The 27453-nt window shown below is 42.9% G+C and overlaps 1 protein-coding gene across 6 annotated transcripts in view; it reads right to left on the reverse strand.

Moving 5' to 3' along the window:
- The window catches only part of CADPS (calcium dependent secretion activator), a 376860-nt gene that overhangs the window by 146463 nt on the left and 202944 nt on the right, over positions 1-27453 (reverse strand). For all 6 annotated transcript variants that reach the window (XM_035106756.2, XM_035106772.2, XM_060271298.1 and 3 more), the window contains exons 10-12: positions 25095-25203; positions 23328-23540; positions 5502-5638 (exon numbers count right to left, since the gene is read on the reverse strand). In XM_035106756.2, the coding sequence (XP_034962647.2) occupies positions 5502-5638; positions 23328-23540; positions 25095-25203 (459 nt within the window). The remainder of the gene's footprint in view (positions 1-5501; positions 5639-23327; positions 23541-25094; positions 25204-27453) is intronic.

Here is a 27453-nt window from a genome sequence, read left to right on the forward strand (position 1 = left end):
AGGACGCACCTAGTTTTTAGAGGAGAAAAATAAGGGAATTTTTTTTTGTTTTCTTGAATTGTCCTAGGCATAGCAGCCAACTCCTAGAGGCCCAGGTGCCTTTGCCCCCCCCCATTAAATATTTGAGGAAGCTTCTTTTGCAAAGGGGGAAAGCTCCATTTTTTTGAGGATCAGCTCACAGTTGTGCATCTTTTTTTGCAAAGGGGGAAAGCTCCATTTTTGAGGATCAGCTCAAAGTTGTTGAGCTTACCTTGCAAAGGGGGAAAAATGCTGTTTTTATGGGGTTCAACTCACAGTTCTGCAGATTCTCTAGGAAAGGAAAGGGACCCATTTCTACAGTTTCCAGACAGATAAACTAATCAGCCAGTCACATGTCACTGGGGAAACAAACAGCCTCCCTCTGCAGACAACAACTGAGGCCTGGGCAAGGGGCCTGGGCGGGGCCTGGAAGGGAGCTAGCTCCCTTATCTCCCTTCCCAATCTCTTGCAATCAGCTGCTGAGTGGGTTCCTTTCAACACTCTCTTCCCCTTTAGCTCTTTCTAAAAAAAAAAAAAAAAAGCACGATCTGCCTTTCGCCCTAGGGCAATTCGGCTCCAGGGACCACACATTTGCCTACATAGGACGCACAGCCATTTCCTCTTACTTTTTAGGAGGAAAAAAGTGCACCTTATGGAGCGAAAAATACTGTATTTTAAATCGGAAAGTAACAAATAATAATACTAAAAATTCAGAATTAAACAACTGACAAAAAATTCCCAGGCACTACTGAAAGAGTATTCATATAACACCCTGAGACTAGGCCTTCTAGCATTTCCCACTGAACCTTTAGATCGCGGATGTTATTGATTTTCAAAAATACGGAATGTTTTGGAATCGTCCAGTTTGACATTTTCAGAAACTCTGCAATCTCCCAATGCCACCAGTTTTGGGGGTGGGGGGTGGGGGGTGGGGGGCAGGGGGCGGGAGCAGGGTTTCAAACTCTTAGAACATTTGAATGCAAATTTTCATTTCAGATATAAAGAAGAAAGTATGCTTATCTCTGCAGCTTTTGTATCCATTTCAAGAGCAGTAGAACAAAGCATGTTAAGTCCCCACATGTCAAATCTGCAGAGCGGAAAGGCACCAATTGCAGTGTTAAAAGATGGGAGTGAGTACCAGTGATGGACAGTGGAGGCATCTTCTAAAAGACCATTTGCAGAGAGGGAGCCTATGGCTATGAAGACTGTGGCAGGCAGCTTCAGTAAACGATGCCAACAACACCTCTGCTTCTTCCCCCAAATGCTTCTCCCTGCCAAGAAGTGTCGCCTCTGTCTTATCTGCGATGAGTCAATTTCTTTGTTTTCATACAAATCTCTGCCTCTGTGGGGAATCGAGCGAAGCTGTGCGGCAGTGGCTCAAGAAAGAGCAAGGATGCTGTTTCTAGGGCATCTTTCTGTCTACGGTATGAAACTGTCACAGAGCAAACAAGAATTGCCACAAGAACAACTGCAGAGGCACATTTTGCGACAGAGAGGGAGGGGTACTGTCTTCATTCTAAACTCAGAGAGACATGGCCCTCTGGTACATTTGCTCCAGTTCCCCGGGGATGCCTCTGCACTGACTCATCTATGGCAGCATTGAACTATAGCCCGATTCACACAGTTTCCCTTACATGCGAGCAGATGTGCTCTCTCCTGAGCAGGGAAATTAGCAATAAGTTGCACCCAATGCTAGCCCTACAATGAGTAGACCCGCTGAAGTTAACCGGCATGACTAACATAGGCTCATTAGTTTCAGTGGGTCTGTTCTGAGCAGATCTTACTTGGAGGGAACCCAATTTTCTTTCTGCACAGCCTTACATGTTATCTTCAGGACCAGGCTTACAGTCACGGCAAGATCACCTGTGAACCAGTTGGTATTTACATCTTATTTGCAACTTGAAAAAAATCTTAGTGAGTCAAGCTGTGTGAAGCCCAGCAAATGGAGAACTTGGCTTGATATTGTTCGTATGGCATTGACACACACACACACACACACACAGAGTCTCTCTCTCTCTCTCTCACGCACACATGCACACACCTTTAAAAAATCCACATAAGTATAAATAAATGGGCTGCAAAGGCTTCACATATTGTGTTTAAGATTCCATATTATTCCATATACTGTGTTTAAAACAGGAATGTAAGGCAGCTTTATTTCGTCTCATTAACTTTAATGGTAAAATAGAAAACCACCGATATTTTATAAGGAAGCTCATAGGCAACCAAGGCATGGAATGCAGATGGGCATTATAGATAGTGGTTTCTTGTTTTTTTTATTGTAGGTATTGGGGATGGTGTGTGGGTGATGTATGTTTTGCTGTTATATGTTAAAAAATCAATAATTTTTTAAAATAAAAAATATAGATAGTGGTTTCTCTGAAGCATGTACAGTGGTGCCTCGTTAGACGAACGCCCTGTAAGACGAATTTTTCGCTTAACGAAAGGATTTTTCAAGCGGAGGTTGCCTTGCTAGACGAATTCGTTTTATGGAAAATTTCTCTAGTGAATCGCGGTTTCCCATAGGAATGCACTGAAATTCAATTAATGCGTTTCTATGGGCAAAAAATTTTCAAATTTTTTTTTCAATGCATTCCTATGGGATTCGCTAGATGAATTTTTCGTTATAAGAATTGACCCGTGGAACGAATTAAATTCGTCTAGCGAGGCACCACTGTATGTTACAGGTGAATGAATCAGCACCTGCTGCCTCTCAAAGAAATGCTACCCAATACATTAGACACGAGGATAAGTTTTCATTTTAGGAGCCAGCAAAGGGGAATACACTTTCTCTAGCAGCAAAGACACACACACACACACACACACACACACACACACACTCTTTAGGATCCATTCTATTCTCTTGGTTGTTATCTAGTTTTTTATATTGGTAATATGGGACCTCATGGTGATTACGTAATAATAATGTACAGTTGGGGTGGGGTGAGAGTAGGCAAGATAGAGATAGGTTGTTACGTTTACTTTTTGTTTGCTGGTAAGTAGAATGGTAGCCTCAATATACCAGCAAAGTTCAAAACAAAGGTTTTGATTTAAAACAACAACACAGAAATTAAATTCAAGTAAGCAATGCCCACTCACTTTAAACATTGTTCACAGAGACAAACAAGCTATTTAGAATAATTGAACTGTAGTCAGAAAGAAGCAAAGGCCTTCGCTGAGATTTGTTAAATTTGTTGTTTAGTCGTTTAGTCGTGTCCGACTCTTCGTGACCCCATGGACCATAGCACGTCAGGCACTCATGTCTTCCACTGCCTCCCGCAGTTTGGTTCAAGATTCAAGAACACTGTCCAACCATCTCGCCCTCTGTCGTCCCCTTCTCCTAGTGCCCTCAATCTTTCCCAACATCAGGGTCTTTTCCAGGGAGTCTTCTCTTCTCATGAGGTGGCCAAAGTATTGGAGCCTCAGCTTCACGATCTGTCCTTCCAGTGAGCACTCAGGGCTGATTTCCTTAAGAATGGAGAGGTTTGATCTTCTTGCAGTCCATGGGACTCTCAAGAGTCTCCTCCAGCACCATAATTCAAAAGCATCAATTCTTAAATAAGATTTGTTAAATAAGACCTGGTCACTCATGGTGAGTGGACATCACCTGGAGGTAATCAGTGAGGAAAACTTTTTAAAGATAGCTGTTTCTTTCCTTCTTGGCCACTGACGTACTGTAGTTTGTTAATGTAGGTTTGAGCAGACAACTTTACTAGCAACCTTTGTGGATAGAGCTGCAAGTTTGCCTTTATGTTCTTCCCAAGCCTGAAGACAGCTCTGTTCATTCCCCATCCTTCACCTGCCCAATGCAGATGGAAGCATACCATAATCATGGCCAGATAATCATGTGCACAGCATAAGAATGTTTGCAGAACATATAATGCAACAATGAAAGGTAAAAACAAATTCAATCTGATGTGGAGGAAAAACCTTTCATGACTCCAATAGGGTAATCATTCAGGCCCCCATTATGAGAAAAAAACCCTCCAAACCAATGCAAATTTTATTGAACTGTTATTCCAAATCTCCCAGGATCCCTATAATAATGTATTCATTTCTTATACTCTGCACATCGGACTCAAAAAACAGCAGCAACACAACAGACCATCACACATTAAAAGCATCTGATACAGGGCTGCCTTCAGGTGTCTACAGAAGGTTGTATATTTATCTCTTTGACATCTGACAGGAGGGTGTTCCACAGGGCAGGCACAACTACTGAGAAGGCCCTCTGCCTGGTTCCCTGTAACCTCACTTCTTGCAGTGAGGGAACTGCCAGAAGGCCCTTGGCGCTGCATCTCAATGTCTGGGCTGAATGATGCGAGCAGAGACGCTTCTTCAGGTATACAGGGCCAAAGCTGTGTAGGGTTTTAACTACATACTATGTCTAGTAACAGGGACCCAGGTGGCGCTGTGGGTTAAACCACTGAGCCTAGGGCTTGCTGATCAGAAGGTCGGCGGTTCGAATCCCTGTGACGGGGTGAGCTCCCGTTGCTTGGTCCCAGCTCCTGCCAACCTAGCAGTTCGAAAGCACCTCAAAATGCGAGTAGATAAATAGGAACCGCTACAGCAGGAAGGTAAACGGCGTTTCCATGTGCTGCTCTGGTTTGCCAGAAGCGGCTTTGTCATGCTGGCCACATGACATGGAAGCTGTACGCTGGCTCCCTCGGCCAATAACGCGAGATGAGCGCGCAACCCCAGAGTCGGTCACGACTGGACCTGATGGTCAGGGGTCCCTTTACCTTTACCTTTATGTCTAGTAACAGACTAGCAGGTGAGTCTAGTAACAATTTGAATTTCTCAGCAGAGCAGAGCTATGTTGCGGGATTAAAATGGTCGCAAGACATAGCTACACAGGGTGGGTCCGAGGCTGCAAATAACTTTTATAAATTATGTTCAATACAATCGAGGAGGTGTGCCAGAGCTGTAATCCTGCCATCATAGGAACAAGTGAACTATAACTGTGAAATTATATGCATTCCACACAAAAGAAGTGTAATGTTCTGAAGGTGTCTGACCCGGCACCAAAAGTCAAGTAAAATCTAAAGTCCCAACTGCAGGATCAAACACAGCTTTGGGTGTAGTCACATTCAGCAAATGTGAAATTAAAAATTATACAGGAATTTAACACGTGTTAGTGATGGCCAAATTTATTTCCTGGTTCAATTCCACCAACTTTGCTGGTTAGGATATGACGAGAAGCAATGATAAAGCATGAGTGTCCGTCCTGCTTCTTGTTTCTTAGCATTTACATGTCAATATTTTATTAAAAAGGAAACATGAAACCCTATTGCAGAATGGCTAGCAAAGACAATAAGTTCAATAGAGGTTGTTTTCGAAACATAAGACGTTTGGGGGCCAATTTCGGACCTGGAGTAAGCCGGCACGGCTTCCACTAATTGCAGTTGCACGGCACACACTCCCCCCCAGGTCAGACTCTGGTGCCCAGTATTGATATTATATAGACCAAAGAATATACTTGCCAGACAAGAATAGGAATCGTTAAGTCTGTGGTCCAAAGTGAGGCGCTGAAGCATCTCAAAGAGTGCAGCGTGGTCAAAGTTACAGGGATTGGAAGAGATAAATTCATCCATGCCATGCTTTTGAGCTCTATCTGCATCTGTTCATTTATACATATAGAGAAAGAAACAATTTAGAGAAACTTTGCATTGCATAAGATGCATCAAATGCTATTAAATGAAGCACGAGAACTACTTCGCTCCCTAGCATTCGGCTGAATTCCAGGCTCACAAGCCTTTATCAAATAGTCTTCAGCTTCCATTGTCAACTTGCAACACTTATTTATTGGCTTATTGCCTTGAGGCCAAAGGTACTAGAATCAGCATCTACCCCACTTTGAGCGCATTTCTTCTGCACTTAACAAGAGAACTTTTCCCTCATAAAAGCAAACAAACCTCCAAAACAACTCATCCCCAAAAGCAAACTAGAAGGACGGTAACAAACAGCCAGTTCCTATTTATGCATTTCTAAATAATTGTAATAGATTCTGCCATTCTAAGGAAATGTGGTTCATTATGTTTTCTTAATTTTACTATATTTGGCTAAGGAGAAGCCCATTTAGACTTTTGGGGGCGAAAATCTTAACCATCATGGCTTTTTTTTTTGTTTTAACTCAGCCTGCAGATGTAAACATAGGGGGGTGGTTGGTTTTTTTTGCTATTTTATTTTTTCACAGCAGATTTAAAATCTTTTCAGAAAGAAACAACACAGACAAGTTAAATGGAGGTGCAATTTCCATTTCAGTGACAGAGCAGTCTGATTATTTTGGGGGGACCCAATTAACAATTGCTTCAGATAATTACTGTGCAATCCCATATACATTTGAACCCAGAAGTATGCTTTGCCAATTTTAGTGGGACTAACCGTCAGGTAAGTGCGCATAAGATTGCAACCTAAACATTGTATCGGGGTTCAACTTCTGTTCTACTTTGCGAGGGACAGGAGAAATGCAAGATGCTGCCCGATCCTAATAATAATAATAATAATAATAATAATAATAATAATAATAATAGTATTTTATTTGTGTCCCGCCCTCCCCGGCTGGAGCCGGGCTCAGAGCGGCTAAGATCAGATAACATGTTTAACTCTGATAAAATACCCACTTGACATCATTTGAAGCTGATGTCTTTTGGTACAAGTTTCCAGGGATTACACCTATTACCCACATTAATTTATTTATTAATTTAATTAATTAATTAAAATCATACCTAGATAGCAGAAAGTATTTTGTAGACAGGGGCATGTCTACAAAAGACACTGTTTCCAGTCCTGACGCAGATGTGTTTTGTTCAGGAGCAACAGAATTAAAACAACCCCTTTCCCTTAAATTCTTTTTCTCCATTGACTCAGTTTTCTGCTAAGTGAGGCCTTGCACAAATCCTCAACAAATAAAGCAGGAAATCGGGATTTAAATCCCCACCTTGTTTACAGCTTCCTACTATGGTCTTAAGAGAATTAGCAAAGCTGAAGGGCACAATAGCACACTTAAAATGAAGACCTGGAGTTTCTTTGGGATAATTCTCACTTCAAAAGCACAACAAGATTTTTCTTTCTTTCTTTTTAAAGGCCCGTGTTTCAAAAACAGCGAGTGGAGCTGTACTTATATAGAAACAAAGGAGATTTCTGCGAAAGGTTTCTGAAGTGGGGAGCACTGCACAAATTGCTTTGAGAACGCCTGGCTCCTATATTAAGGAATTAGTGCAGCCTTTTTTTTTTAATAAAAAGAAAACAAGAGAAGGGAGGGGATGAACCTTTTATAGTATATTCTCTCCACAGAAGGTTTTGGTTTTCTAAAAGGCTACCCAAGCAAACTGTAAAACCTGAAGCATCTCCATTAAATGCAACGAGGTGTCAGTTCAGCAAATAATGTACAGTATGTGTTTCTTTGATTCTGTATGTTGAACTAAAAATGGCAGCCTAACCTTTCCCTATACATGCTGACTTGGAATAAAGCCTCGTTGAATTCTGAGGGGATTAACTGCAACCCACTGAAAGGATAGGATACGCTATTCCAGAGTATGGTTTTATGTTTTTTGTTCAGTTTGAACATATTTTATTCAATAACTGGTTGATCTTCTAATTTATCTTTAATCAGCTTAATTTCTGGCTGCACATCTACAGAGCAGAGTTAAATATAGTTTTATCTGGCTGGCTGATGCCACATGATTTGCCCTGTATTTTTCTCAGTTCAGTGGCAAGGAATGTGTGAATTAAGTCAAACACCTTGGCTGTAAGCCATAGTGCCGGCTTTACCATTAGGCAGAGTAAGGCAGCTGCAGGCCCATCACTCTTCCCCATGAGTCCCCTGAGGTATCCTGCTCTCAGCCACCTAACTAGGCTTGCTGCCCTCAGGTGCAGCACAGAATGTCATCCCATCATCAATACTGATGGTTGTGCATTGGTAAGTTTCAATGGACCAGGCTGTGAGTTTACATTCCCTCCAGGCTTAAGACCTTCAGCACAGTCCAGTGTAACCTTGGGTTTCAAACTGCAGCACACTATGAGCAACCAATCAGATGCTGTCTATCTCTTTTGACAGACGATGCTCATCCCCTCTGGGCCAAGATCAATTTGATTAAGACAAGTACACCAGCAAAAGGCTTCCCCACCCCTGCCATTTTCAAGCTTTACAGCAGCCAGAATAATAAACACATAATAAATGAAAAGCTTCACAGTTTTAACAGGCTGGATGGAGCTTTTTAAAATTATTTTAAATAGTCAAGGCTGTAGTGTTCAAATCTCCCCGAGTAGACTGCAAGCTGACAAATTGGCTGGAGGCCTTCATTTGCCAGTTCTGCTCAGATATTTCATGACTTTTCCAATTATGAGCCATGGTGCCTTGTCAATCCCGATGCTTTAATAAGCGAGCCAGAGTAAAGTGGCTACGAGTTGAAAGCGCCCCTCATCCTCTAAGCGGGTAGAATTCTGACCTCACAGGAATCCAGTGCCATGCCTCTGAGCGGTTAATTGCTCAGCCTCTTTTAATAGTTATTAAAAATTAAATGAACTATCCTACCTTTTTTTTTAACTAAAAAAAAACAGAAGCTTACATCAGGGCTTTTATCCCTAGACATGGCCTGGAATGGTATAGGTGGGAAACATGTTTATTTCTCTCTCTCTTTTTGCAGTAGAAACTGGTCTTCAGAATACATGCCATGCACATGGGTGCTTTTGCAAAGATAAAGAACTGCAGCTGTGCATGGCTGCGCCTGCCAATGACTGCCCCTGCATCCTACCTGCTAACACCAGGAATAAGAATCAGCTGGGACAGAGTGCATTGCTGAGTCATCACTGACCCAGCTTCCTGTAGGAACAGCAGATAGGCTGCAGGCAACCAGACTGACATACCAGCTTTTGAGCATAGCGGCCAAGTCTCCCGTTTTTCGCGGGAAACCCCCGGATTTTAACCCGTTTCCCGCTGTTATCCCGAATAGAAAAAAATCCCGGAAATCCCCCGGATTTCCTACCTGCCAGGGAGGCTCCATTTCGGGTGCCGCTCTGCCCATGTCTGGGCACCGGAAATCGGGCAGAGCGGCACCAGAGGTTGCTTCTACGCATGTCTGGACATGCGTAGAAGCGACTTCCGGTGCCGCGCCGCTGCTGATCCTGCATTTTTCAGCGGGGGACTTGGCAGCTATGCTTTTGAGAGTGCCCCACAAAGGAATCTGCCTGCCTGCCTCTGTCATTTCCCTGCTTCCCTGAGCTTCCTACTAAGTGTCCTGGTCTTGCTTTTGTGCTCTGAGATGGTAGCATCCTGTCCTATATTGCCTTGACTCTAGACCTGACTCAGTTTGGGCCAGGATTGTGGTCCGTGGTCTTTTGTAGTAGACAAACTACGGAGCATGTGCAATGCACCTTATCAGCCTGTAGAACAGGATGACTGACTGCTGTTCCATATTTTAAAATGACTCCCTGTACATTGAAAACTTCTCATTTTCCCAGACACCATCATTTTTCTGTTGAAGTAGGAGTGCTCTTCCCTCCATTGAGAGCACTGATAAATGGGACAGCCTTTCTCTGGCCAGGTGCTGTTTGCCTAAACCAGACCTGCTTCTGTCATGCTCACTGCACTGCCCTTCCCACCAGCTTGGCTGCATAATGTAGGGGTCCTGGAATCACTTCCCAGAAGCTTACTGCTCATGCTCCTTTCAGCCTGGGCCAGTGGTGTCCTTCCAACATGTGTTGGACCCATTCTATGTCAATATCTAGCCTGATGTGATGATTACAGCGAGGTGACAATTTCACAATGGGATGGGGTTAACAGTTCTGCGAATATGGCCTGTGTACACTGCATGGGGTAATGGTGGTATGGAATTTATTAGAGGTGTAACAACTCGACAAGCAATCTTCTACCTAGCTTCCAAGCTTTAGAAGCCTCCGTATGAAGCTCCCACACTAACGTGTGAACGTACCCAGCCCTCATTATGCTGGTGGCTGGGTTAGGCTCATGCGGAGGTGCACTTAGGGGAACCACATGGGGGCTGTACACAACTGCTGACCATGGATACCACGTTTCCGAGCTGCTGCAATCATGCACATCCCAGCAGCCATGTACATACCGCACCCATGCAGAGGCTATTGTTCCCACAGAGGCAGGGGCAGAGGAAGGGTGTGTGTGGTGGGAACGGGCCACCCCGGGTGTTGCCACAGAGGGTGTGTGTGATAAAACGCCGGGCGGCACTCACCACAGGGCCTGCAATGTGCCCAAGCCACACATCTTTCCTGGGAGAGATGCGGTGGATTATGTGCGCAGTCTCCACGCTGCCCCAAATGGTCTGCCCGCCGCCTCCCCCTCAGCTGTAAGGCGGCTGAGTGAGAGGAGGCAGGCAGACTCTTTGGAGGCCCTGCGGAGCGTCCCGCCCTGGCCGTGGGTGGCTGGCCCCGCCCCTGGGCGCATGGCACATGCGCCGCCCCAGGCTCCCGATCGACTTTACACCTCTGTGTAAAGTTAGTCATGTGAAGTCAGTTCTGTGAAAGCTGCTGCTTAGAAATGGCGGCGTGAAAAGAGGTGCTGGTGAAGTTTGCAGTCATGAGGCAAAGCCAGAATCAGCAAGAGCTACATAGGAGTGGGTGTAATGAGCTCCTTTGCAGCCACTTCATTCCTCCCTCTGTGTGAGCAACCCGACGGGCACTTAAACATAGCCTTTTGTTAGGTGCGAAGCTAAGCATGCCTTCATATTCTGGCCTGTCAGAAGGTCAATGACCATAGTTTCTGGGTTTGCATACGAAGGGGGACTATGATAAAGAGCTGCGCCCTGGCTTGTTCAGCTACTCCTGTGAAGGGGAGCAAAGCAGTTGCAAAGTTCTCTACGTGGGTTCCTCAGACAGAATACAATCTGTTGGGAGATTCAGATACTGAAATGCACAACGGCACAGGCCTCACAGAGCAATTTGATTTTATATGTTCAAATAGTGTTCACTGATCATTAGCTACAGGTTAAGACTGAAGAACAGAAGATGTCGCCCTCTTAGATCTGGATGCATAATAATAAAATATGGCTCAAATTGGATATGGGTTTGGAAAGCGACTATGCTGCAGATTAGGCACCCAGACACAACTTTAAATGTTATGCTTTCTAATTGCATTGTAGCTCTTTGGAATACCTAGAATCTATGTTGGAGGATAAAATATTAATTAACATCCTATGTTGGCAATTCTGTTTTTCCCCCTTCATCAAAATCATAAAATAAATGCACCAGCAAGCTGTTTTAGGGTTTTTGATTGGCTTCCATTTTTAGCAAGTGTTGATTTGGCTGGGGCAGAAATATAGACTTGCACTAAAACATTTCCCTTTCTAGGAAAAGCAAAGCATGATATCTAAACCTACTGTCCTTTGTTACCTTCCCTCCTGCTCCACTTTAAATTACATATGGGTCTAATGGTTTCAGTGCAATCCCTGCCAGCTATATTAAAATATAAATATTCTTTATAGTTTGAAAAAAGATTTTAACCAATTATCAGGATTAGGCGGGTTTTATGCCATTCCTTGAATATTACAGATGGTTGTTAGAGATCTTAAATGAATCACTGGTTAGCAATAAACTATTTTGGTTCTTCTAAAACCCTGATCATCTTGTCAGCAACAGCAATGACAATGTAAACTTCCACAGCAATGTACTTTTGGAAGTCTTTATGTTAAAGGATTTGGCACATGTAGGATTCTTTGGCTTGCACCTCCGCTCATGGGAAGCGAAGGCCATGTTCATGGATTCCCCCTTCCCCGAGAAACTGCTCTGCAGAGTTGGGGGACTCTTCGGGAAAGTGTGGTAGGGAGGATGTAAGGCAGGCATGGCCAAACTTTGCCCTCCAGGTGTTTTGGGGCTACATTTCCTACCATTCCTGACCACTGGCCCTGTTAGCTAGGGATGATGGGAGTTGTAGCCCCAAAACATCTGGAGGGCAAAGTTTGGCCATGCCTGAAGTAGGGGGGAGATGGATTTGACAAGAATTGCCCCACCCTTCTTGCCAGCGGGAGCCTCTGTGCTGCATCCTGACCCTTTCCATTTGCAGAAAGAATCCAACACATTCAACATGGTGCTGAAGGCCAAGGAAATGTTTTGCTTTGGGGAGGGTGGGGAGATTCCGTAATAGGAGTTTGGTATCACAAACATTTCTAAATTATTTGCAAGTTTTGGTTGGAAGCCTTTCATAATTGAATGCTTCTTTGGAGATGTTTCTTTCTCTTCTCACCACCATGCATTAAAATGTATTTTTTTGGGGAGGGGAATAGGGTTTCCAGACTCAATAGAGGAGAGGACTTCTGTGCCTTTAATTGCCCTGCTCTCTTTTGAGTCTGGAAACCTTAAAGAGAAACCAGCAGGCCCTTTGCTTGGAAATTAAACAAAGGGTCTGCTGGTTTCTCTTTAAGGTTTCCAGACTCAAAAGAGAGCAGGGCAATTAAAGGCACAGAAGTCCTGTCCTCTATTGAGTCTGGCAACCCTGGGGGGGGGGGAGAGATATTGGTTGTGAATCAGCAAGGGCTTTTCAGCTGCTCCCTTCCTGCTGTAGCCTTGCTTAAAAAGTTGCCCCATTGGACAAGGGACCATGTGGATTGACTTCCTGTTACAGGCATATGGGGCTGCTGTTGAAAAGGAAAGCTCTCCTTCAGATCAGCATGCAATCTCTACGGTAGAGAAGATTCCAGGTTCTATTTATAGCATTGGCAGGTAAGACTAGGAAAGACCCCCCCCCCCCAGATACTCTGAAAAGTCCTTGCAAATCAGTGTTGACAGTGCTAAGGTGGTCTGACTTGGTTTAAAGTATGTTCCTCTATAAGCACGACAATTTGCGGGTTAAATCAGCAGACGTTGTAAACCTCTACTGTCATTAATAATGTTTTGTATATATGCCTCACTTCTGAAAAGGCATGTTGCCATCAGGAAGGTACTGCTTTGAAAAATACTGCCTTTCCCCCCTCCTGGTGCTATAAGGTTGGCTGTAGAAAGGCCACTTTGGGTGTGGAATCTTCTGACCAAAGTAGACAGAAGCGCCAAGCATCTTTCTCTTTCTATTTATTTTTCTTCTTGTTGCTACATCAAGAGTTTAGACACATTCTGATGGAGCCTTACAAATGGGTGCAAAATTCCATGAATGATTCCTGTTAGAAAAGGCTGGAGTGCATTCATTCGTTTGCAAGGATCTGAAAACCTGTTCTGTTTATTTCGCGGGAAATAAGTGGCTTTGTTTTAGCTCAAAAAGCCAAATGAGCATCTGAGTACATTTTTATTTTAGAACAGATTTGTTTATTTAAAGATATATATATATATATAAAATTAAAAAGCAACCACCAGCAACTGCCGAATTGTAAATTAAAAGGTGACTTTGTATTTTATTCATCTGGAAAATGTGTGCTTGTCATATCTGCTTGACGTTACAAGAATGAAGTTATGGTTTGGACAGTAACAAACAATGACACTAGTCAACCTCATCAGTAGACATGAAATAAAGGAATGACAATGATTGATGGCAGCTATTCATTTACAGATATTTCTAGAAGATTCTTTATTGGCATAGTCAGGCAAGCATACATTCTCTCTCTCTCTCTCCCCCCACCCCATTCTTAACTCTTCTTTAGCTCCGCACAACAGCAGATAAGAGGGCAAAAGGGACTTCAGTGGATAAGAGGGCAAAAGGGACTTCTTGTACACATAGGCGATTGCATGCTTTGAAGAACTGCTATGCTCCTTCATAGTCTCATAGGTCTACGCTAAATGGATACACAGAAAGTAACTACTTAGTAACAAAACACCGCAGCAAAGTGTGTAAGGAGAACAAGCACACTTCAGAATTTCGAGGGGGAGAGAGAGAGAGAGAGAGAGAGAGAGAGAGAGAGAGGGAGAGAGGGAGAGGGAGGGACAGGCAGAGAAAGAGAGAAAACCCTGAGCAGTATATAATTCGGTTCTAAACACTGCCTTATTGGTTATCTTGGCATTTGGCGTACCAAATCTAATTACACGAGGTTGCTATCTCCCTTGCTGTTTTAGGGTGTGCCATAATTTTGCCCCTGGTTTGAAGCCAACGTGATCATTCTTACAGGACTTCTCACTTGAGTAAAGTTTTTTTCATACAATACTGATCCCTTCTTTGGCATTATTTCAGTTGCTTTAAAAACAAAACAAAACAAAACAAAACTGACCATGCTTTATAGTGTTTTACTCCCTATGGCACAAACAAGCATATTACTTTAAATTTGTTTCAATGGTTTCTCTCCAGTAATGCATTTGACTGTAAATCACTAAATTATGTTATTGCAATAAGAAAAGTGTTTCATAGGCAATGTTTTAGTGGTACTCTGAATAAACTAAGTGGGCCATTCAATAAACAGATTTCCGAAAACAAAGGGGTGTGCCAGTCACTGCATTTTGATTTTTTTTTTTAATGGAGTAATTAGAGGGGATTTTTTTGGCATTGCATTGCTGTTAAAAGGTCCAGACAGTGATTTACAGTATATCTGAAGTGCATGCAAAAATAATAATAATGTGAAAACTGAATTTGTATTATAATACTGCATTCCTGTAATGTAGCATCTGCAAGTTGACAATACAAGAAAACATAGCAGTGTTCTCATGAGAGATAAATAGAGACTAAAGCAACTAAAAGCACACACATGGCCGAAAATAAAACAACTAAGAGGATAGCAATGCATTCTAATGCAAGATACATACTGTCAGACCAGAATTCATTCAGTTTTTCTTTTTCCTTTTTTTAAAGAAGCAAAATCCAGATTTTTCTACCCCAACTCTGTTCTATAGCAAATCTGATCCTCTTTAGACCTCCCCCACCAACTTAGAAAGAACTAAAAAGGAAAAAAGGAAAAATTGAGTAAAAGAATTTAAATAAAATAAAATAAGAGTATTTGCTAGAAGTGGTGAAGAAATTCTGCCTGGTATCCAGGGTATGCTTATGGGGGGGGGAGAGAAAGAAAAGGGGGGAAAGGAGTATTGCCTCATGGACAGGAGGTACGTCAACCCACCTGCTCCATTTCATTATTGCATTCAGAATACTTCAGGTACATATTTGCCAGCTCTCATGACCAGTAAAAGCTCCAATTCTCTCTTAAGTAAAGGTGCACTCACCATTTGTATGAGGAACAGCTTTTTGAACATAAATAAAAAATTAGTACAGCATATTGTTTAAAAATTAACAAGGAGGGGAAGGGGAACCTGTTTTTTATTAGGATGGGCTCAGCTTGTCTTTCTTTTAAAACCCAGGATTAGGGGAAAGGAAACAAAAAGATGATTTAGCAGCTGTAGATTCCTTACACTTTCTTCCTTTTAAAAAGACTGTTGTTTTGCTAGAGCAGAGTTATATTTGAGACCGCATGCTAAAACATTCATTTTAATGGATTTTTTCTTTTTCTTTTTCTTTTTAGTGGTGGTGGTGGAAGAGGGGGAAAGGTGAGCCATGGGATAAAGGAAGAAACCCTATTCCTTCTAAGCTATTCTCTCTCTCTTATGTGGTTATACATATGGATATGTTGAAGAACGAAAAAGCAAAAGTCTACCAAAATGATCACCACATAAGACACACATTTTTTTTTTGGTTTCTAGACCACTGGAAACTGCTACTCAATAAGCAGACATACTTGCGCCCGCAGGGAACTATTATTGCTCTTGTTCCCCCCCCCCCCACTTTAACATATAGCACCTTCCCTCATAAGGCTCACTGCCCTACCTTTCTATTCTCGGAAGTGTCCAGGGTTAACACCATTCTGCTGGTGAACTACACCAAGCTAATCATTGGAACGGGTGGGTGGGGTGGGTGGGGCGGAAACAAAACAAAAAAAGAACGGGTAGGTTGGCAAAGTGCAGAATGATCTGTTGTCAGGCATCAAAGCAGTCAAAACTAGATGTCAGTTCCATGAAACAAAAGAAAGGTAATAGTTACAGTCTCATTGTGATGTTAATTCATATTTACAACCTTGGGATGAAGAAGAAGAAGAAGAAGAAAAAAAAACTGGAAAAGAAAATGTCAATGGTTGGCTTTTACTAAGAGGATCAGTTGATGCCAATATGAAAGCCAGGGAGAGAAGGCAATTATGCAGACACCACATGCATCCTAATTTCAGTATGGAAAAACTTACATTTCAAACCTAAATTCAGGAAAATAATATGGAAAATTTATACTACAAAATCTAAACATGAGAAAGATTTAAGAGGAGGGGTGGGGGGGAAGCACATTGCATATGTCAGATAATCGACTCTGATTATCTGATCTGTGCTAGCTACAGGGAAGCACTTACCCTTAAGTCCAGCTAGAAGTTAGCAGGGTAAGAAGGAACAAACCAGAATAACATAAAGGCTAGCAACAAGGCTCAGGAAAGCAGACAGGAGTTCTAACCTAGCAGCTAGAGTACTTGGGTTCAAGCAAAGAATGAAACAAAAATAATAATAAGAGTAATAAGAAAATCAAAGACAAAATAAAGAAACTTTAAAACAACACAAATATACAACAACACTTAACAGCTGATTTTTTTAAAAAATGAAGCTCAAAAACCTAGCCATATAAATATATATACAAAATATATAAAGGGTGAAACAAAGGATCACACGGATTCTCAAAAAGAACAGCCAAATCTTTTGCATGTGATGCGACCAACATCGTAAAATAGAACAGATATCACAAATCAAACAAAACGAAATAACGGAAAGGAAAGGAAAAGCACAGGTGATATGTGAAACAATTACTGAACAATCTTTCATGTTTAAAAGGAGGTTTAAAAATGAAAGTGTGTGTGTCTGTGTGTGCATTTTGGCTAGCGTGCCAGTAATAAAACAGAACAGATAAAAATTGATATCCCCAGACAAGTGGCCGTTTCATGAAACTTTATATATTGCCAAAGGGTGTTGTGCATCATTTTAGGAGTAATCAACAAAGACTTTGGGTAGATTTTTGTTTTCCTTTTACTGAAAGGATATATAGCATGAACCTTCTAGCTTACTAAGACTGAAATCCTATGCATACTTTCCTGGGAGTAGGCTCCAATGAACACAGTGGCTCTTACTTCCAAATAAACATGCATAGGATTGCTGTGCTGATTTTTATTGATTTATTGGTAAAAACAAAAAGCAATAACAAAAGTACCAGTCTCTCACAAAAAAAATGGGATTGTTGAGATTTATAAAACTGATGAATAGCAGGATCTATTGTTTTCTGCATTTAAAATGCCCGCAAAAATACACTCCACTTTTAAATTTTATATACTTAAATAAAAGCTATCTGTTTCATTCAAAGTTGGAAGCCAGCTATCATACAGGAAGTTGAGTGTTGCATAAAGTTTACATTTGCTAAGACAAATTAGGTGGGAACCAAATGAATTCAGTATTATTCCCAAGTTTCCCAACTGTAAAATGTGTTGTTCTCGAGTTTCTGTTTTACAGACAGCTTCATCGTAAGAACGGAGTGTTGTTGTTTTTTCCTGGTTAGTAACACAATGCAGCTCTGCCATCTTTAGGCAATTTATGTCATCTATGAAAGCATTAACAAAAATTTTTACACTAATGAAAAGTGCCTCTAATGTGTACTTTCTTTCAAGCCTTTCATGTAGCCAAGAACTATATGCTACTGTGAACAAGGAAAAGTAAACAAAAAGGATATGCAAGCTAAATGCACATGAATAAAAGCGTTTCTCTCACAATAGTACTTACCTTTCTGTGGTTGAAGAAAAATAGATAAATGAAACCCTTTAAAATGCAATACTTGATTTACATTGGAACTGGATGACCTGCTCTATTTTCCCTGTGTGGTACCTGGCAGTCTTCATCATGTGTGCATAAAAAGGACTCACTTCTGATGCTTATATCTCTACCTGCATATATTTTTATTGCCCATTGATGCATTTTTACAAGGAGCTTGGTGTTCTGATGCAAGAAAAAAAGTGATGCAAATATGCAGGCATTAATAAAGCATGACCTTTCACAGCCTGAGCTCACTGGTGTTTTGGTGAGCAGGAAAAAAAAAAAGCAGCTGCGATGCATGGGTTTGGGCTAAAGGCCTGTGCACATATTATGCATTTGCAAGATGCACTCACCCCAATATTTTTGTTTAGTTCATCCCCTCCCTTGATTTATGGAAACCACTTAGAGGTTTTTGTCAATTAAGTGGTATATAAACCCAAGGGTAACTGCATTTCATCTCAGGACTGTATGAACATGGTGATTTATTATTATTATTATTATTATTATTATTATTATTATTATTTATGAGATTATGGATTACCTTTAGCAACCTCTAGTGGTAGTTTTCCAGCTATCTGGAGCTACCTAAAGCCACACATGTTACATAGCAGTCATTTTCTTTCGATCAGGACTTAAAAGGTCTGCACTTTTCTACCCTCCTAATACTCTGCTGTGGTTGACTTTGTTGGCATATGTTGTCTGTTTCAATCACTTTGTGAAGAAATAGGAACACAGAAGAGGGTTGCCTCCAGCCACTGCATCCATTTGCTAAGATGGAGTATGCGATGTTTTCTTTAGGGACAGGTTTCTGGAAAGGAGACTAATTTCGGTTACCTCCAGGGAAAAGCCAATTCTACTTCCACATCCCCCCCAGATTTTAAAGCACATTTAGCACACATTCAAAGCACACAGCTTCCCCCGTAAAATCCTGAGTACTATAGTTTATCCCTCACAGAGCTGCAGATCACAGCACCCTTTATGAACTGCAGTTCTCAGGATTCTACAGGGGCCCATAGCTGCCAAGTTTTCCCTTTTCTCGCGAGGAAGCCTATTCAGCATAAGGGAAAATCCCTTAAAAAAAGGGATAACTTGGCAGCTATGTACAGGGGAAGATGCATACTTTAAATCAGGCATGTCAAACCTGTGGCCCTCCAGATGTTTTGGACTACAATTCCCATCTTCCCCAACCACTGGTCCTGCTAGCTAGGGATCATGGGAGTTGTAGGCCAAAACATCTGGAGGGCCACAGGTTTGACATGCCTGCTTTAAATGTATGATGTGGATGTGAAGCAAAGCCTGCAAATGAGAGGGAATGTCTCCAGGGAAGAGATATTCCACAACGGAGCACATGATTGCTCTTATCAGCTGGTCAGTTTTATAAACAGCTATGCTAGGAATATAACTCTGGCAGAATCTGGGTATCAAGATCACTAGATCTTTTAATATAAGGAGCTCAGCAGTTAACCCACTAAGAGGAAATGCATAATGTGTGCACAAGCGCCCTGACATGTTCTGTCTTTTCCTATCTCTTTTGGCCTCAAGAGGCTTGCTCAACATGGAGTTAGAGATACAAGGCTGAAAGCGGGGGGATGGATCGGGGAAGGGGCCACATTCTGCGATACGCTTGGCCCATCCCAAAGCAGGGGAGCAATCTGGTGCAGCCATAGCTAAGTCTTGAATTTCCATTGTCTCATTTTGGAATCCCTGCGGTACCCAAGAATGTGGTACGTTCTCAGATGAGGAGCACCTGCAGGATTATGAGGGGTCAAAAAGAGGAGAGGGGGGGCCATTTAGAAATCATTATGGAGGCTCCCGATGCTGATCAGGGAGATTCCATTGGCCTGAGATTTGTATGTCCCCCACACTTCGCCAGCTAGGGATTGCGGGGAAAGGAGACCATTCTTGTAAGAACTGAAGAGCGAAACAGGAAATTCGGAATCCTGAAAGGTGCCATCTAGGTAAAGACAGAGCACATGGAATGCTAGAAATGGGGAAGAGTATTAGATTATGTCAAGGAGAAGTATTCTTACGACTCATTCTTGGATCAGCCAGCCATTCATTGAGCTAGGAAAGGCCATCAGACTGCTCTGTGGTGTCCTTGTACAAGCAATTCAGAAAAGTATGCTGTTTACTTACCTGTGTCACAAACGTGTCATCTCATTAGAATCATGAAAATGGGCTGTTCCTAATGTGTGCAGTGTGTGTGTGTGTGTGTGATGGGAGCGAGGATGCACATGCCATTATAAGGCCCAATGCGGTAGCATTTCAATCCACCAATCAGTCGAACTGCCACTTAAGTCAATGGAAGTTTTCCTCTTGTAACAGGCAACAGAAGGGAAACCATGAAAGGAATGACCTTCAACTGGTCTGCATCATGCCATGTTTTCATTCATACTGAAATGAAAACCAAGCTTTGGCTGGGCAATAATAAAGCCAGAATAAGAGTCCAAGCTATGCAAGCATGCGATAAAACGATATCGGCATAACTAAATAGTTCTCAAAAACTTTTAAAACCCTCACAGGTATACTCTGTAGGGGGAAAAGGAACTAAAACATGATCAGTAGTGAGGTGTCTTAAGTGTCCGTGTAGTAAAGGCAAGCACTTTTGATGCATTTCAAATCTGCCAGAGCCTTCAACACATGATTACTGCAATGCGCTCTACGTGGGGCTACCTTTGAAGGTGACCCAGAAACTACAATTAATCCAGAATGCGGCAGCTAGACTGGTGACTGGGAGCGGCCGCCAAGACCACATAACACCGGACCTACATTGGCTCCCAGTACGTTTCCGAGCACAATTCAAAGTGTTGGTGCTGACCTTTAAAGCCCTAAATGGCATCAGTCCAGTATACCTGAAGGAGTGCCTCCACCCCATCGTTCTGCACGGACACTGAGGTCTTCTGATGGTTCCCTCACTACGAGAAGCCAAGATGCAGGGAACCAGGCAGAGGGCCTTCTTGGTAGTGGGGCCACCCTGTGAAACACCCTCCCAACAGATGTCAAAGAGAAAAACAACTATCAGACTTTTAGAAGACATCTGAAGGCAGCCCAGTTTAGGGAAGCTTTTAATGTTTAATAGATTATTGCATTTTAATGTTCTGTTGGAAGCCACCCAGAGTGGCTGGGGAAACCCAGCCAGATGGGTGGGGTATAACTAATAAATTATTATTATTATTATTATTAGAGGGCAAGGAGGGCTGATGCTGACTTGGCAAAACCTTTGATTTTGGGCTGCTTAGAAACCTTTGATTTTCAGGAGTCTTAGTGAGAAGGCTGAAGAGTGTGTCAGCTCATCGTTGGTTTACTGTTCATGCAATTGGTTGATTCCACCATGTAGAAGCAATCACAACCCTCTGGAAAGGTTATAATCAAATTGTGGAGAATGGGAGAATCATGAGTGACTGTGCTGATGAGCTCCACCTCATTGACATACAGTACTTGACATTATAACATCTGCGAAGGAGGTTAAGCGCACAATAGGCCCCAATGCACATAGACACAAATTACTCAATCTGTACATTGCAATGTATGGATTATACAGATCACAAAGTTTCACCCTATGCCCATTAGGGTCTATTTATTTACGTCCCTATGCAGGCAGTATAATCTACACATGTATAATCTGCAATAGCCGCCCAGTGTGGCTGGGGAAACCCAGCCAGATGGGCGGGGTATAAATATTATTATTATTATTATTATTATTATTATTATTATTATTATTATTATTATTATATAGCTGCATAGGGCTCATGTGAGTAAGCTCCACAAACCAACTTTTTAAGCTGAAACTGGTCAATGTCCTACACCAAACATTGTGCTGGAAATTTATTTATTTATTTATTATTATTATTATTAATTTATTATTTATACCCCCACCCATCTGGCTGGGTTTCCCCAGCCACTCTGGGTGGCTTCCAACAGAAAAATAAAATAAAATAATCTATTAAACATTAAAAGCCTCCCTAAACAGGGCTGCCTTCAGATGTCTTCTAAAAATCTGGTAGCTGTTTTTTTCTTTGACATCTGATGGGAGGGAGTTCCACAGGGCGGGCGCCACCACTGAGAAGGCCCTCTGCCTGGTTTCCTGCAACTTGGCTTCTCGCAACGAGGGAACCGCCAGAAGGCCCTCGGTACTGGACCTTGGTTTCTGGGCAGAACGATGGGGGGTGGAGACGCTCCTTCTCCATGGGACAACTTAACAATCTTAGCAGCACAATAAGTACCATTCTTCTAAACCTCTTCCCAAAATCATGTCTCTGATCTAGTTAAAAGTGTTACCGGTACTTGGTTTTAAATTCTCCTGGTTTTTTTGTTTGACGCTCTGGGCTTCTTTGAGAGGAAGGGAGGATACATAATTAATAATATAAACAAATAAATATCTCTCAAATTGCATGATTAAGTTTGCAATCTTATACACACTTACCTGGAAGCAAACCCCATTTAATCCAATGGGTCGTATTTCTGAGTAGACATGCATAAGATTGCACTGCTAATGAATCTGCTAATGAATCTATTTCTTTTGAAAGGTGACATTTGTGAATGGAAATAAGTTACGTGTTTGTGGAGTTTAAAACTCTTAAAATAAACAGTTTAAAAACAGTAAATTGATTAGTACAATGAAAAAGTTACAATCTAGTGGCTGAAAACCACGAGGGCACCACAGATTTGTTTGGTCTTGGGTTAAGAGGTTCTGGTTTCCTGTAACTAACAAATACAATCCTGACTATCTGTGCAGTTTGCTAGGCTGGGTTCCTGGTTGTTTAAATTTGGATAACAGATACAGTAAAAAAAAAAAAGTGCTTCTGATCTACAGCTGATTTGGAGGACACAGAAGGTGTTAAGTGACTGGATTTACACATTTACAATACACCTACTTTTTCTAATCTAAAACAACACCAGCAGAAGACAGCCTATGCTGTCCTATATCAGAACGCCAGTCTTGAAAAGATGGCAGATTCCTGGCATTGTATCCTGGCATTGTAGCCTCCATATGTTTTTGGACTACAGCTGTCATCATTCCTGATCATCAGATCAGGCATCCCCAAACTGCAGCCCTCCAGATGTTTTGGCTTACAACTCCCATGATCCCTAGCTAAGAGGACCAGTGGTCAGGGATGTTGGGAATTGTAGTCCAAAACATCTGGAGGGCCGAAGTTTGGGGATGCCTGATCTAGATAGTACCAAACTGAGGAAGGCTGGCATTTTGTTATGGGACAGAATATGGCTGTCCTAATGGTTTGTCCCATAAAAAATGGAAAGCACAGAGAAGAACTGAAAATGGGCAGCCCTGGGTGGATGTTTATGCAATTGTTGTAAGGGAGAAGTGTGGAATACCCTATAGCCTTCTGAGGCATTTCCTCTGAGAACCTTTCCATCAAGTATTGCATTTTAGACTTTACTCTGGATGTTTCCCAATAGGATTCTTTTCTCAGTCCACTGCGCACAGCATCCAGAATCCTCAGATGTGAAGATAAACCAATGTAAAGTGTATTTTGAAAAAGTTGGAGCCCACCCTTGCTCCCCCATTTATGAACAAGCAACCTTTTGAGCAACCCCCCCCAAAAAAACTACTTCTCTCTCTCTTTACTTTAATTAGAGCTTGTTTTACTTACAAAATTGAGAGATTGGGGCATCTAGCTGGGGCACATTTCCTCCTTTAGCATTAAGCTTTTGAACTTGAGTGGGGGGCACAGGCTTGTGGGACTGGCCAGTGGCTCGGTACATGGCTTGGACCCACAGGATCCGGTCCTGCTCATCGTCGCTTGCAAAAATCACCGTGTCGCCTTCTTTCACTGCATTAAAAAATGCTCTGCCGCCCTCCAAACCTGAAGGAGACAAAAAAACCAGCAATTAGAATGGCAGCAATTGGAGATGTGATTTGTGATTCAGTGGCTGGGGTCCTATGTTTTCTCCCCTCCTGCCCATAGTCTCCCATGCCTCCAGGAAAGCTGCGCCTGAAGGCCAGGAGATTCTCCAGAAAGAAATGTGATGGGGTGCAGAAAGCTGCAAGATGCAGGGGGAATCTGAAGCCCCTGCTTCGTATGATTGTTCGGGCAAAAGACTTTTAGCGTCCAATCCAGCAAGCACAAGGGGGCAAACGACTAGGGTCAAATGAAATTTAGGAATGTAGGAAGTGGACTTATTCCAAGTCTGACCTTTGGACTATCTAGCTCCATAGCGTTTACATAGTCTTTCCCAGCCCTACAAATAAATGGACACACATAATGTAGAACCAACCCTTGGAAAGTGACTGTGCCAGATTCTATGTGATGGTATTTCTGCTCTTGACACTTAAGATCAGGCATCCCCAAACTGCGGCCCTCCAGATGTTTTGGCCTACAACTCCCATGAGCCCTAGCTCAGTGTTTCTCAACCAGTGTGCCTCCAGATGTTTTGGGACTACAACTCCCATCATTCCTGACCACTGGTCTTGCTAGCTAGGGATGATGGGAGTTGTAGTCCCAAAACATCTGGAGGCACACTGGTTGAGAAACACTGCCCTAGCTAACAGGACCAGTGGTCAGGGAAGATAATAATAATAATAATAATAATTTATTATTTATACCCCGCCCATCTGGCTGGGTTTCCCCAGCCACTCTGGGTGGCTTCCAACAGAACATTAAAATGCAATAATCTATTAAACATTAAAACTTCCCTAAACTGGTCTGCCTTCAGATGTTTTTTAAAAGTCTGATAGTTGTTTTTCTCTTTGACATCTGGCAGGAGGGCGTTCCACAGGGCGGGCGCCACTACCGAGAAGGCCCTCTGCCTGGTTCCCTGCAACTTGGCTTCTCGCAACAAGGGAACCGCCAGAAGACCCTCGGTACTGGACCTCACCACCCCCGAAGTTTGGGGATGCCTGCTTAAGATGTTGCAGTCTCCAGGCAAGTCTTTAAACAGGCACGTACTCAACCTCCTTGAAGAGCAACAAGTTACGGCAAAGCCCTTCCTCTTACTTTCCTCCCTAGTGTTAACAGGCCTAATCTATGGCATTGGCTACCAAGACTTCTGCCACCACTGCCACCCTTCCGTCATAATCAAATATCCCATAATCAAAGACTTGGGAGAGATGTGGAAGAGACCCTTGCCTCACACGCACCAATCAATCAGTTGCCCGTGAGTACAATTTGAGGATCATATCATTAAGGATGAAAAGACTTAGGGCAGTTTTCAATGACAGGAAAGTGTAATCTGTAGGATTTTATCACACCATGTGGGATCAGAAGGTACCAGTTTAAGGGCCCCTTTCGTAGCTTGCAACAACAAATAGAAAATAAGCAGCTTGCAGAAATAAATGGAACAAATCCTGATTAGGGCCATAACTGTGCAGCAAACAAACAGGCAACCAGAAAATAAAGAGCACCAGCCAACTTATCTACCTGGCTGTGGGTCTGTGTAGTCCACCGTGTATCCATCAAGCTGCAAGAGCTCTTGGGGCTCAGCTTTTTTCTCTCGGTAACTGCACATGGCAAATGTATATTGGCTAACCTGCAGGAAAATCAGAACACTTAAATAGCACCAGGTGATGACGGTAGAATTCTTCGAAGTGGCAGCATCTGCAAATATTTATGCAGCCACTTAAATATCTATCTATATCTATATCTAATCTATATCTATAGCTATATCATCATCTCTATCTCTATCTCTATCTCTATCAGTTGAAACCCCAGTATATGAAACCTCTCCTCGATTATAATTTGGGATCATAACCAGTCTTGAAGTGCACAGGTTTCTACTTAGAGGAAGAGAGAATGCTGGGATACTACATTCATTATCCTAGGGGCACAGAGTAAGACCTTGGCCTACTGATAATCAATATATGCCATGGAACGTTCTTGTCCACAGAGCAGTCATTAGGCAGAACAGGGAACAATAAAAGGGAGCAAATGGGACTGGACTGCAGAGTTGTGAGGATGGTGCCTGATGGCGCAGATGTGCCCATAAAGCATAGGTGCCAAGTTCCGGATTGAAAAATCCGGGATCAGCAGCGCCGCGGCACCGGAAGTCGCTTCTACGCACTTCTGGACATGCATAGAAGCGACTTCCGGTGCCGGCGCGGCACTAGAAGAACATGGCCACCGACAGGAGCTCCGTAATCCGGGAGAATACGGGGTATTTTGCCATTTGGGACACCTGTGGGAAACGGTAAGAAAATATGGGGGTTTCCCGGGGAAAACGGGGTACTTGGCAGCTATGCCATATAGGCCCTCCCTGGCACATATAGGACCCTGTCCTTGTGCATCTTCACAGCTGAAATTAGGCTTGAAAAAAAGCCTCCTATTAGCTACCACAGGCGGCTTCTTTCAAGTCTAATATCTCCTGTAAAGGGGGTGGGATTTGTGGGAGTGCTACTCCAGGAAGATCACCCCATGGCATGAAAAAACCCCCACACATTTCCAAGCCTAAGTGCTGATAAGGAAGGCGGGAGTGAATGGGTGTGTGTGGCTGTGATGCGAATGCAGCTGGGGGGGGGAGGAGGGGAGTTGTGGTTCAGGCAGGCATGGCTGCGGCAAGCGGGTGTCACCTGCAAGATTTCCTCCAGTTTGAAAATGTGCCCACAAACTGCTGCCCCCCACCCCTGGCTGTAGTCCAAAGACGAAAGCAGACTGCGACCAACTTGCAAGAGGCATCAAAATAAGTGTTCCTCTCCATGCATCATATTACCATATTTCTCAAATAGACATTTGAGATTTTTTTTTAAATGAAGTTTACACCTAAAAATAGGTGTGTTTGGAAACAAATGTATCAGATGGGTATATTTGTCAGAGAGCTGTGATGGTTTGTGGCTCCCTACTGATGATCATTGCACCAGGTGTTTTCTCGATTAAAAGTTGATGCCCTTGCCACGTGCGCAAGGGCCCGCGAGAGCTTTCTGCTCTTGGTTTTCCTTACAGCTGCTTGTGGCATTGCAAGAAATGTTAATATAGCGGGCACATGGTGTGCCACAGGTATGTCAGCAGAACCTGCCTAAGGAAAAGCTTGAGGAGCTTGGTTCAGGCAAAACAATGTCAGTCTAATAAACCCATGGCTTATTTGATCAAGGACAGCATTGGGTCTAATCCCTACTTCCTTCTTCTTCTTCACGGCATGCCGTAATGGTAAATCTAATTTTCCTGTTACAACAGAACTGGGAAACCATACATGACGCTTACAAACCAAGAACGTTACATCTGCACTGGATCGTCAGCTGTTCAGTTGCAGATGTATAACCCGTGGCTTTAGGAAACCAGAGGTAATCTCCTCTACACAGGCACTAGATGTGGAGTGCAGATCTTTCCTCCCAGTCCCTGACCAGTTCAGAATGCATGAATACCACAGAATAGGTTCTAATTATCCCTAGGAGGAGATTAGATCTTAGCTGCTAAGTCTCAGATTTATCAGTTAATAGCCCTTGCTATTGGGACCCAGGTGGCGCTGTGGTTAAACCACTGAGCCTAGGGCTTGCTGATCAGAAGGTCGGCGGTTCGAATCCCCGTGACGGGGTGAGCTCCCGTTGCTTGGTCCCAGCTCCTGCCAACCTAGCAGTTCGAAAGCACATCAAAATGCAAGTAGATAAATAGGAACCGCTACAGTGGGAAGGTAAACGGCGTTTCCATGTGCTGCTCTGGTTTGCCAGAAGTGGCTTTGTCATGCTGGCCACATGACCTGGAAGCTATACGCCGGCTCCCTCGGCCAATAATGCGAGATGAGCGCGCAACCCTAGAGTCGGACACGACTGGACCTAATGGTCAGGGGTTC

This window comes from Zootoca vivipara, chromosome 2, assembly GCF_963506605.1.
Source record: "Zootoca vivipara chromosome 2, rZooViv1.1, whole genome shotgun sequence".
Taxonomy (NCBI): domain Eukaryota; kingdom Metazoa; phylum Chordata; class Lepidosauria; order Squamata; family Lacertidae; genus Zootoca; species Zootoca vivipara.